Source organism: Crassostrea angulata, chromosome 7 (assembly GCF_025612915.1).
Source record: "Crassostrea angulata isolate pt1a10 chromosome 7, ASM2561291v2, whole genome shotgun sequence".
Taxonomy (NCBI): Eukaryota; Metazoa; Mollusca; class Bivalvia; order Ostreida; family Ostreidae; genus Magallana; species Magallana angulata.
The window spans coordinates 40,534,114-40,547,346 of NC_069117.1; the positions used below are offsets into that span (position 1 = coordinate 40,534,114).

Genomic DNA, 13,233 nt, shown 5'->3' on the forward strand with positions numbered 1-13,233 from the left:
AAATGCATCCAATGCAATCTGAAGCAAAACAAAAGAAATGTAAATATACACTCTGTGGTAGAAAATGTCTGAACAAATATTACACCGAACACAAAATTGGAAGATAATCATTCCTGATAAAAAAACATTTCTACCTAGCTAGGTGTAACTATTATGAGGCTAATTACAGCTGGTACACTGAAAGTGGTATTACATCAGCAAAAATTGAAACAATGGAACTGTTAAAAAACAAAGATTTTGTTGTTGTTGGAAATTCTGATATATTCTATATAGTATTGTGTAAAAATGCTTTCAACTTGTCAATCCTATTTGATCCCTACAAAAAAATAACTCCTTATACTTGTAAGTTCTGAGGTGTCAAAAAATATCATATTGCCAAACTAATGTATACATCATGTACCAATTTGTGCGGCGTGCCATTTGGAACAACTGTTAAACTGATCAATTTAATATTGTAACTGATTTCTCAGCAATCATTTTCCCATTGTAAAATGCATGTAAATCACATAAAGAGATGGAGTCTCTAGTGTTTAACACTGTATAAAATTTTCCAATTGGAATATAATGACAGACAAAATACCGGTAATTTCGCGATATGTTTCAAATTACACATCTGTTACATATTGCAAAACTTGGCAAAAATGTGTTACCGATACTTTTGACACTGTATACATATAAAGTTATATTACACAGCACAATATGCGAATGTAAACAGATTTAAGAAACATTACAAGATAGAATTAAGCTACATTGGATTATTCTTAAATAACAGAATTGTTGGATGTTTTTGACATCTCTGAATTTATCATGCCTGTATCATACGCTAGTGTATGCAAAAATATTCTCCACCAAATTTGATACATGTTTATTACACGTATCTGCAAGAAGAATTTTAAATGATAGGATCTTGACAATGCCCATTAGAGCCAAGTATGTTGTCATAAATAAACTTCACAGCACAATGCACGAGCCATAGTTTATTTGTCCTAGTACATGTATAATCATGATTTCAAATTTTATATTTTAATCTTTACCTCCTGACTCCAAGCAGTTTTAAAATAAGAATGAGAACCAGATTAAAGATCCTCTGCATCAACTTATGGTTTCTCAAAGTTCATTTACATTGAATTAAATATAATTCAAGTACGGTAATCTGATCAATTTTCATAACTTGGGCAATGAGGCAATTCTATAATCATCAGCAACACACTTAATACATGTAACTGGTAATCTAGCAACACATATGTTATTTTGTGTCTTAATCAGAATCTCCAAAAAAATTCATTTCAATTTAAAAGTCACCAATTAATTAAAAAAAAGGCAAATATATAAATAAAGCTACCTATTTTTTGAATCCAAACATAAAATTTAAACCCTTCTAAAACAAAGGCATACGGCATGAGTCTTTTTAGTATAAATCCCAGTGAGGAACTTTTTCTTACCATTTTGCAAAAATCATGAGTTTATGCCAATAGCTCTTTCCAAAAAGCCAATCATGATAAAGAATCCAGACACACATCAAATTTATAAAATATGCTGAAATTCTATAAACTATTCTCTGTCTTATTATGTAAATAGATCTGGTAATATGGGGGTTTGCTGACTTAATCTTTTGAAAATTGATTTCATGAGGGTCGTCTTTTATATTTTGAGGCTGTACATGCTCACATGAATCTCAAACATATCAAACAAAGTGTTTTATCACCACTGTAACAGTTGTAAAAATAACATCTATGAAAACTTGTACTCTCCTGTCCATTTATTCTGATCATTCTAAGGTGCAATACACAAAACAGCACTCACAATGTATAAACACAACCATACACAATGACTAATGAACATGAACCACTAACTTACATCACATGAACAAGTTCTGACTTTTAAACTGCATTTTTGCATCTGAATTTAACAAAATAACACTAAACACCATTAACTAAGAATATGTATGTCATTTTTTTGCAACTTTTTAACTAAGAGAATGATATCCAGACATATAAAAACTACACTGATATCAAAATAATTTAGAAATAGTTTGCAACTTAAGATTTATACAATTTCTTGCCACAAGAGTTTGTGAAGTCTAGTATACCATGGATCATATCTGATAAGTAATTTCTTTAAATGATCTTACCGAAAAATTTGAAATTGAGGGAAGGGGGTGGAAGTTGGGGGGGGTTTGGGGGTAGGTGGACATTCACTCATGTTCTGAGGATGTGAACAGATGAAACAGAGGTAATAGGTTAGGAACCACAACACAGGTCAAAATCTTTGTAATCAATTCACAAAACAATCACATCAAAATAATAAGCATACAATCACTTCTGCGGAGACAACATCCAATTTCATCTGACAATCATATTTTCCCTTTGCTGTTGAACAGCACACATAAAAATTTGCGTGAAACATCAGTATATATAATTACATGTAAATAGCGCATATGGTGAATATATTATTAAAGATACAAACAAAACATTTAACAACATTAAGGGTTTGGTAACAATGTTAAAAATTGATTCGAGGATAGTCAATTAAAATGTAAACAAAAACAAAACAGAGGTAGAAGTTCTAATACCTAAAACTGTGACAATTCAAGACAGTTTCAGTTTAGCATTTTATCTTACAGAAGAAAAACAATTCAATTCCAATACAGCAAATAATATTTACACAAAACTGAAGTTTTCGGAAATGAGGTTTTGCCTTGTCTTCTCCCAGATCATGTTGTATTTATAATGAGGGAAGTAAGCACTAAGTTAACATTCAAAATGGTGTAATGATACAACACACAACAAATTTTTGTTGTTGTTGTTGCAAATAAATCTCATTTAAATGTACATCTGGAATACAGCAAAATAAGCAATATTTTTTTCTCTTGACTGACAATTACGACAAGTGTTGATCTACCAAATTACTGTTGTACCAGTGCATTATCATCTAATATTCAATCACTATTTCACCATACATGTACAGCTTAGGTACCCCCAAGTGTTGTGCACGTACATGTACATACATTTCTGTAAATGAATGTAGGGATGTAGCCGTGTGAACAAGAATGATCATTATTTCTTACATTGTGCTATCGACATTGTGCTACAAATGCATTGCTGTTTATCACAATAGTTATGCCACGATTACACTTTTTCACAGCTTCCACCAAGCATAGGGGACACACACATCAAGGTTTCAATAGAAAAGAGAGATCACTCTATATCAACTCTAGCACCTGCAAGACAAAATGGATGTCATTTAATACATGTACATGTATTTAAATCTCAATTTTTATTCAATCATATCTTGCTGAATAGAAATTTTTAAAATTCAGTCATTTATACCTTGACTGTTCCTTGGCTGTTAGCTGCTACAACCACATTTGAACCCTGAAAAATACAATTTGAAAATAACATTCAGTGTTTCAAATATGTTTACTACCTGGTAACAGGATGTACTAGCTCCAGTAGTAGTTACCAATTTCAATTAAAAATGCATTTTCTTTTAATCTCAGTTACCTTAAACTTTGTTACATAACCAATATTAATGGTAGTTAACATCGTTTGTACCTAACTAATAACAAGAATCAATCTATCCAAAAACTTCCTCAACTGATTCAATTTTTTTAATTAATTCTATGATATCTTGGTGTAAATAAAGTCTGCTGCTGAATGGATAACTACTTTTACATCTAAGAAGCTATGAACATGACATATCTCATTTTGGATTTACATCTGTCCCAGATTTTTTCTACTTTTATAGATTTCAATGCCAAATGATAATTTTTACATTGATCTCATATTATCTCTTACATATAAGACACATGGAACTTACCGGTCTCCAAGCAACAGCACTAACAAACTCATTGACTTCATCTTCTTTCTTGTCTTTTTCTTGCTAAAGGTAGAAATTTCAGTAATTAATTTTCCAGTAATACATATATTTGAACACACTGCCTTCAGGTTACTGCACACTCTACCAACAAACACAATATGAATATAAAGCTTGAACCTGACTTGGCCAATAGGAGAAAAGACATGATTCAGACAACAATTTAACAGAGAGACATTATTTGACTTAACCTTTGATCTAGAAAATTCATTCAAGGTTACTGCACACTGTCTACCCATAAACATTGGGATTTAATAGGGATAATCTGACCTTGACATTTGATTCAGAAAATTGGTTCAAGATCATTGCACAACCTCTACTGTATGGGTAAATTTTTGGCCCAATTTGTAAAACTTCATATTTTTAAAACATTGGCCTGATGACCAATAAGACCATATCTATATGTAATTTTAACTATAATAATATATAATTATTATACAGGGTTGAAAAGTTTTCGTCAACATGCTTTTATGGCCTTACCAGCACACTCCGCACTGTGTCAAACTTATAGGTCATCAGCTGTTTTGAAAGCCCCTTGTAGTACACATACAGGGAATTGTTTTCACTTCCTGCAAATGAAAGAAGAAAAAAATTGAGAGGAGATTTATAGGTCATAAACTGATCATTTCTGAAAAGTTTGATTTACCAGTAAAATTCATCTATCTAACAGAACTAACGGTACTAACCACAAGCAATATAATCCCCATCTGTAGCTAAGCCTACAAAATTCTTCTCATTGATATGTCCTTTAAAGGTTCTCAAAGAATTTGATTTATCAATATTCCAAAGTTTGAGCTGACTGTCTGTTGATCTGCAAGTAAAAAAATTACAGTGTAAATACATGTACTAGTATGTCAAAGTCCAGATCATGAAATATTTTTAAAAAGTTTAACATGGTCAGGAAATGATTTCCCAATCATTACAGGACATTAGGTACAAGTTTCATACACATCTTAATATATTGTAGCTGTATATCTACATGTTACATGCCCATGTTTTCATACTGTACTTACGCAGACACAATTTCTGTGGTATTGAGGAACTTGGTGTATGACACAGCCTTTCTGTGCCCCTTGAAGACCATCACTGCCTCTTTAGTGTTTCTCAGATCATAGTAATGCACAAAATGATCTATTAAAAAGAAACAAAATGAATTTGATAGACAAAGCAGAAGAAAACTCCATATACATGTACATATAGAAGGAACAGTGTCTACAGACCCTATTGTCTTAATTTTACCTGCAGAACCAAACGCTAAGTGATATCTACTCTCAGGGTTGAATTTAACACAACAAACGTTTGCCTTGGCTTCTAGACAGGCAATTGAGTTTTCTGCATTGATAGACCAAAGCTTCACTGAAATAAAATGACTGATCTTAGTTCAACTCATAACTTACAAGAAAATTATCCAATTCATAATCATGTGTACATCATGCAATAATGAAATCCACTGATAAACAATGATGGGTAAAATTTACTTCATTTCATGGTACTATCACAGTTGTTGGTACAAACTGAATTTAAATTTTCTAACAGGGACATTAAAAATATATAAGAAATAATTTTGATTTCACAGTACCTTTAGCATCATCTGATCCTGAAGCCAACAGTTTGGGATCCATTGTGTTAAAGTCCACACTCCAGCATCTTTTCTCATGTTCCTATTATACATGAACATGTATGTGCAAAAATAAAATTGATACATGTAGGTAGTTTGTACTATATTATATCAATATCTACAGACAATTCTTTTGCCAATTATTTATTTCACAAATATTTTTCCCCAAAGACATGATGTTTTTTTGCAGATAGACACAAACTTGCAGAGAAAAACCTTGAAAAAAATTAAAATATTTAAAAATGGCTTGATTGAATCAAACGTAGATTTTAAATTTTATGTATAGTACCTGAAAGAGTTTAGATTTCTGGCCAGTGAAGGCATCCCACAGTGTAATTGTCCCTTCGTAATCTGAGCTTGCTAGGACATTTTTGTGATAACTACTCCAAGTCACACAACTGAAGCAGAAGATATATTTTTTGTATTTAACACTTTGTTTAACAGAAAATAATTTTTAGCATTTTTATATAAATAGTACATCACATACAAAAGAAGTATTCATGACTTCTGTACCTAATTTTTGAATTGCAGATCATCTCATTCACTGGATAATGTATATCAACAGCATCCTTTATCACAGTTCCATACTCAAACACCTGAAGATAAACATTGATGATATCAAACATTAAAACTTACATCATCAAGACAGGTACACGAATGTACACTATTCAAAATCCTTAAAATTTTAACTGCTCTAGGAATTGAAGACCATTATTTGAAAGGAAGTTTTAGAGGGAAACTCAAGGTTATATTCTTACCTTGATTTTTTTGGTTACACCAGCTATGGCAAAGAAGTCACAATCCCTGTCAAACTCTATGCTGTAAAAGGTAAGTAAAACACTACATACAATGAATTTGTTTTAAAAATTCTAATGCTATGAAAATCATGTTTTTACATAATTTCTCAATGTAAAGTATTAATTTTGATGTTTGTGACTTTTACAATAATTTTTCAAAAGAAAAGTAAAATCATCGGAGTTGAAATTAAACTTATTAATTAGAAACAGTGAAGTACCTTGAGACTATACTGGACCCACTGTAAATGTCACTTGCATAACTTAAAGTGGCAAGTGACCTGAATGAATTAAACTTGGTGAATTTTGAAAGACATTCTGTAAACTCATCTAACCCCTCTTCTCCATCTGTTGGGAAAGAGAAATGTTGCAAATCTTAGATCAGCACAAAAACACTTAACAAGGAAAACAATGTGCAAGTATACTTTACTGGAGAAAAAAAGCTAACCGGATAAAGAAATGTGAGAAGACACTGAAGATACTCACTATACTCATCCTTCTGTCTGATGGAGAAGTAACATTGCTCTAGATCCTCAAAATGCTGACTGACTCTTTTCCTTCTGGAGGCCATGGTTGTCTGTAACCAGGGTTTTCCAGCCTAAAATGATACACAATTATAGTCCATAGTGATAATTATTAAATTCCCTGAAAAAGAAACAATTCTTTATTCCTATATATTCTTCACTTTTGTATACATACATATTATTGGACGAATATCTGAACAGTGTTTTCAAGATCAATATAGATATCAGTACAATCACATTTTTCTTTATATACTGGCATGAAGTGAATTAAGACAATTAATAATAAAAGATTATTTACATAACTTTAGACCACATGCTGTATACAGGGAAATATTTGCCCCCATTTTATTATAGTCCTCATTGTCAGCAGGCGAACTTAAGACTGGGCAAATTTCAATGTCTCAAATAAACTCTCTTAATTAAACGCAACTTTGTTTGGGTGAATTCAAGATGGGGCAAAACCGTTTGCAAGTGAAAAAGGGTGAAAATAACATGGGGCAAAAATAACCCTTTGTACAGTAGATAATGTAGAATTTTCTTGCTAGCTTCCCCTTTCATTGTACATGTACTTACATCATTCATAGACTATATTACACAAGCTTCCGACTTACATTCTTGCTGCCATTGAATCCATCTTGACTGCCAGGATCAGTGCTTGCCGTCATGGTAGGCTCAAACCCATTTGGCACCAGATGATCCTTAAATTACAAAGACAGTAAATACAAAGCTGTTGGAAATATGGTATAGTGTACCAGACAAGTGTATTTATTAAGTGGGTTATATTGGTTCAAACACACATTTTCAGTTGTACAAATTTGTACATCAAAAATAGTTAAATCAGAAACTTAAGGAAATCAAATACATGTATCTGTTATTCATCAAAACTTACTGGAATGTACGGATACTTTCTTCTGTGCTCTGAAAGCATTCCCTGATGAAAGTAAAAATAATGCATTTTTAAAAATTTTTCTTCTGCACAGGAAAAAAAACATCAAATCATAATGTACATGTATTTATTCATCAAAATAATATTCTGAATTCAAAGACTTACATCCACTTTTTCGAAATCGTCATCAATCAAAGAAATTTCCCTTTTTAACTGTTCTAATTTCTAAAGAAAAATAGAAAACATTCAATGAATAGACTGCCTTCAACCAAACATATGTATGTAGAACTAAAATGTTTAGACTTGGAGTAATGCCAATAAAAAAAATCAATTTAAATCAGATACTTACTCCTTGCTTTCTTTTTTTTATTTCTTGAAGAAATTCTTTAAGTATATATTTCTGTGCAAACTTGATGTCCTAAATTAAAAATAATTTGAACATTCAAGTCAACATAACTTAATAAATTTTCAAAAACTTATTTGATTTCAAAATGAATAATTTCCTTTTCCCCAGGTAATGATCAGAAATTTAGCTTAGAATAACATTCTTTAAAACATTGAAACAATAAACAAGTAATGGGAAAACATTTAAGATATCTTTCTTTCTAGCTTTTAATAGGATTTTGAAACTCATGAATACTAACGTATTTATCATAGAAATAGCATTATGATATCTTTTTTAACCCTGTTAAGTCATACTTCATGACATTCATTAAATGGTCATAAATGACAACAAGCAGGACCACTTGTTCTATATATTTAAATGTATGTATAAGAATCAAAGTTCTAAACAAAGTTCAATTAACAGTATACCCCTTCTAGCTTTTGCTTCTTCACATTAAGGACTTCTAGCAGTTTGTTCACATCACAGAGATCAATGTTGTCCTCCAAAATCATATCACAGATATCAACAGTTTCTGTTGAAGGAGATGTCTGCAAGGAAAATACAAAATTACATATACTGTATGGGTGGCTTGTAGTTAGCATCGTTTGTAAATGGTGTACCAAGTACTTACTCAAAGAAACCAACTAAAAAGAGTTTTCTTTGCACTCACAGACTTCCATTAACATTTACTTTACTGTATAAATCAACAATGCAATTTTTATTTTACAACACACACTTACAATAATTCATGCATTTGTTACCTTTTGTTCAAGTTTTATTTTCTTTTGTTCCTGTTTGCCCCTGTATTTTAACACCAGCTCATTCACTGCAATTACATGCATCGGAATGCAATAGAGTATGAATAATAAGTCCTCTATGATAAAATTTAGATTAAGGGTTGAACAATCTCATACCAAAGTTGAAAAATATAACATTCTTAAAATATGGCACATTTGTAATTTACAGATAATAAAAGAGGAGGAATTAGGATAAGATAACCTGAAAATATTTCTCTATAGCCTTTAATACATTTATATATACAAGTAGAACAACAAGGGAACATAACTCATTAAATGCATGTACTGTTGACTTACACATGAAGTTTGGAAAGACATGGTCAATGCCCTCTATAACATAAGTGCACTTTGGACATCTGTTGCTTTGTTGAAGACTTTCCTTTATGCATTTATGGCTAAAATGAATGAAAAGCCATTAACGCAATTAATACAATAATTTTTATGATGTTTTAGTAAGATATTCAACTTTTTCAAGCAAGCGTTGATTAATTGTTTACTATAATAGTCTCATGATCATTTGCATACATTCAAATTTTAAAAAAAATGACAGTAATTAAAAATATCATACTTTACATTCAAAATTATTTAATAATGAAATATGTTATTTAATCATTTTGCAGATTCCTTATAATTTATCATTAATTCAAAGTGATCTTAATATTGAACCCAATCTCTACATCTTATAAAAGCCATCAATACAATTTTTCCAGACTAGAGCATGTTCTCAAATTTTCCTCATTACATCATAAAAGACATGGATTGATATTGTTAAAAGCTGTATCAAAATGAAACAACTGAGCCAAGATATATGATAGAGTAATTCCTTGGGCTACGGAATTTTAGTTGTTCATAAAAATAAGATTTAGAATATGTTTACATATGAGGAATGGGGAGAATGTTGATTGATACTTTTTAAAACCAAGACTTGTTTATTCAATTCATTCCAATTAAGTTTTAGTGAAAAAAAAATTCCAATGGACTTAATTTACTTACCAATATGAGTGACCACATTTAGTCATATGTACTTCTTCCATCAAGTTAAAACATATAGGACTGAAAAATAACAAATATATTATCAAAATTTTGAATTTTTATGGCAAGCAATTAAAAAAAACCCACATTTTTACCATTAAAGTTTTCTGAGAACTTATATACATTAATTTTTTTTTTATTCCTTTGTCATAACCCAGGAGAAATTGGAGAGCATGTCATATTTAAAATGGAAAAATCTTTTTTTTTCATGGTTCAAAAGTTTCTGGAATACCTTATACAATTTCCAATAAAATCATCCAAATACTTTAATAATGCTGCTTGCAATGCAAAATCTCCAAAGAATATTTTTAGCGAAGTTTGTCATCTTGACATTGAAAACAGAGGCATTAGATTGGTGTTTGAAAAGAAAAAAATGTGGTCTTTATCATTTTTAACAGTTTAAAGGATGGATATTGTTTGAACAATGAATTATTTAAAAATATGAATGAAAAAATGAGCTGCATAATCATATTGGAACAAGGTACAGAATCCTCTTGCAAATATGATGGTGTGGAGTGGCCTCTGGGTGTGTTTATCATTTTTTATTTCAAATACTAACCACAGGAAGTCACTGTCTTTGTCTTCGTATGACCCAGAAATTCCACTAAAGACTGGAGGCTGGGCTCGTTTTCGTCTGCGTTGATGCAAAGTAGTCCGATTTGCCATGTCTGTAACTTTCAGTGAAAGGTCTGCAACGTGCAAGGAACAGTCGAGTAATCAACATCGTCAATTTCATCGTTCATTTTCTAATCGTATCATAAATAACCATGCAAACTTACCTTATCGCCTTTCTTTAAACAAATTATGCATGCATGATTCCACCCATCATCAAATCATTGAGCTTTACACATTTTTTCAGCAGAAAAGTACATTTTCGCAGTGTTTATGTTCTGCACATAAACGCATGCGCAAATTGAAGTGAACTTCTGATAACACGTACTTACTTTCTTTCCATATCCAGCAAATCTATGTTCCCTTCGGCAAAGTATGCATATCAAACAGTTGGTTGTCATTCTATTGTTGAAATGTTTGTATTTGTTTATGATATTAAATATTTATTAATGATCATGCTAATTCGTTTTAAACAAATTGTGGCCACGAATAATTTTAAGAATAACTGTGGAGCACCCTCACTCCTTTAAAGTTGTCTGCTTCAGGAAAAAATTTAAAATGGGCTTTTTGCCCACAGTACATCATATTTGAACGATGCAGAGTGAAACAGGTTTACAGGTAGCGTATTTGTGTAATTTATTCAACAACTCCTGTTTTATTTTACTGAATATATGATCAAAAATAGTATTCTAAAGTTGTATCGAAATCAGATTTTTTGATTGTGAGAATTTCTTTTTTTTTTCTCTTAACAGCTTTTAGCAAGACTTGGTAGTCGCCCATCCATTGCAGGAGTACTATCGCCTATCTTTAATGATGGACCCAGTGCGAAAGATGTCATTGAGCTGTTTGGAACCGAAGGAACTGGAAAATCTGAAATTTTATTGAATCTTGTGGCAGGCATTATCTTGCCTAAAACATGGAAATCAGTTAATCTGAATGGAAAGGATGCTAGTGTCATATTTATCGACAATGACTATAAATTTTCTATCCTACGATTAGTGACTGTTATGGAGAACAGAATTCATGCAACACTGAAAAATGCTCACCAAGCAGAAGAGAACTTAACTAATGATGTTGAATTACTGATTCAGAAGTGTTTATCCAAACTTTCATTAATAAGATGTACAAACAGTTCAGAATTGCTTGTTACTCTTTATAGCCTGGAACAAACACTGTTAAGTAACCCCAATATATCAGTAATAATGATTGATAGCATTTCGGCCTTTTATTGGATTGACAAATGCAATGGAGGTGAGAGTTTAGCTGCACAAGAGAAAAATTTGACACTGATATCAGAAGTGTTGTCCAAATTCATAAACAGTTTTAGTTTAATTGTGATTGCCACCAAATGTGCTTTGATGAAAAAGAGAATGAGGGAAGATTACAACCTGGAAAAATCTGCTAGTAACATTGACAGATTAAAAAATGACCATCAAGAATTTCTATGTAAAGCATGGGGACAGTTGGTTACACAGAGGTTTCATGTAGAAAAACAATTAGCATCAAACCACTTCAAGTGCCACTGTATTCATTTGGGTTCCTCCAAAAATGCAGATAAAACAGTCATTCAATTTCAAATAACAGATAATGGTATACAAGTTTTGTAGCTTTATGAAAGCAATAACTTTTTAATGTGTGCTACATGTATGTATTCTTGTGTGATTTGACAAAATAAAAACATGGTGCTAATTTCAAGTAACGAATTAAAAGTCGGTAATATTTTGGTACAGGTATTGAAATAATTGATAGTTGTTCAATGATCTGAATTTTTAAATTGGACTTGATTTGCCTTCCTAAATTGTTGTAATTCAAATTTAGGCAGTCATGCACCAGTAGATCAATGCACTGATTACTTAATAGTACGTTTTAAATAAGTAATATTTGATATAAAAAATTGTAAAACAATTTAGTTTTTATACCTCACAGAACAAGTTGTGAGGGGTATAATGTTTTTGACTCGTCCATCAGTAACTTAGTCATGATCAGTCTGCGAGTCCTGTTTTTTTTTTTTAAAGCGCAACTCGTCTTAAACTGATGCAAGGAATTACGTCAAACTTTGTAGGTATATTTAGGACACAATGACTGAATGTGTAGATGTGCATATTACCAGTAAATTACTCAATTATTTTCTGGGAAGTTTGGCCATTTGAACTTAAAATTCTGGCTGTGTATTGAAAATAGTAATTAACATGCAGTTTGTAAGCGCAGTTTTTCTTAAACCGTAGTATTTTGAGAATCTCTGTAGGTGATTCTTACACAATGTTTAGATATGTACCAGAAAATTCTAATTTTCATTATTGTGGGGGAATTTTTGGCCCTTCTGAATTTAGAATTGTGTGGTTGTTTTATAGAAAAAATATTACTAAAGTGTATAGATATGTGCATATTCGCAGAAAGTTATTACTGTAAATTCCTAATTAAACGCGAGGAATTAATTTCCGCGTAAAATCGCGAGGCAACCTCCGCCAATTTTAAAATCTTGCTTTTATATTTGAGACAGTTATAAACTATAGGAAATTATAACAAAAACTGGTGATTGCAATTTTATATTCTCACGATTTGATACAAAATGGCGGAATCGCATAAATAAGTACTCGCTTAAAAAAGGTATATTTGTTGATTTTTTGCAAGTTATGCCCCTTTATTGAATTACATTTTCCCTGCCATTCATGATGTGTTGCACTGTCAAGTGGAGGGCAGGGTATGTGA

The 13,233-nt window shown here is 31.4% G+C and overlaps 2 protein-coding genes across 2 annotated transcripts; one reads left to right on the plus strand and one right to left on the minus strand.

Annotated features, from left to right (window-relative positions):
* Window positions 1-1,739: 1,739 nt before the first annotated feature.
* LOC128192199 (E3 ubiquitin-protein ligase COP1-like) lies at window positions 1,740-10,842 on the minus strand. Its single transcript, XM_052864702.1, has 23 exons — window positions 10,692-10,842; window positions 10,472-10,601; window positions 9,874-9,933; window positions 9,178-9,275; window positions 8,845-8,909; window positions 8,512-8,631; window positions 8,048-8,116; window positions 7,864-7,923; window positions 7,702-7,743; window positions 7,424-7,510; window positions 6,775-6,886; window positions 6,510-6,636; window positions 6,253-6,313; window positions 6,008-6,090; window positions 5,784-5,892; window positions 5,456-5,537; window positions 5,116-5,232; window positions 4,890-5,007; window positions 4,563-4,687; window positions 4,357-4,445; window positions 3,820-3,882; window positions 3,330-3,374; window positions 1,740-3,220 (listed from the first exon to the last, which is right to left on the minus strand). The coding sequence occupies exons 2-23, from the start codon at window positions 10,576-10,578 to the stop codon at window positions 3,203-3,205; spliced, it is 1,857 nt and encodes a 618-aa protein (XP_052720662.1). The 5' UTR covers window positions 10,579-10,601; window positions 10,692-10,842; the 3' UTR covers window positions 1,740-3,202.
* Window positions 10,843-10,909: 67 nt separating this feature from the next.
* On the plus strand, window positions 10,910-12,219 carry LOC128192201 (DNA repair protein XRCC2-like). Its single transcript, XM_052864708.1, has 2 exons — window positions 10,910-11,142; window positions 11,277-12,219. The coding sequence occupies exons 1-2, from the start codon at window positions 11,119-11,121 to the stop codon at window positions 12,129-12,131; spliced, it is 879 nt and encodes a 292-aa protein (XP_052720668.1). The 5' UTR covers window positions 10,910-11,118; the 3' UTR covers window positions 12,132-12,219.
* Window positions 12,220-13,233: the final 1,014 nt, after the last annotated feature.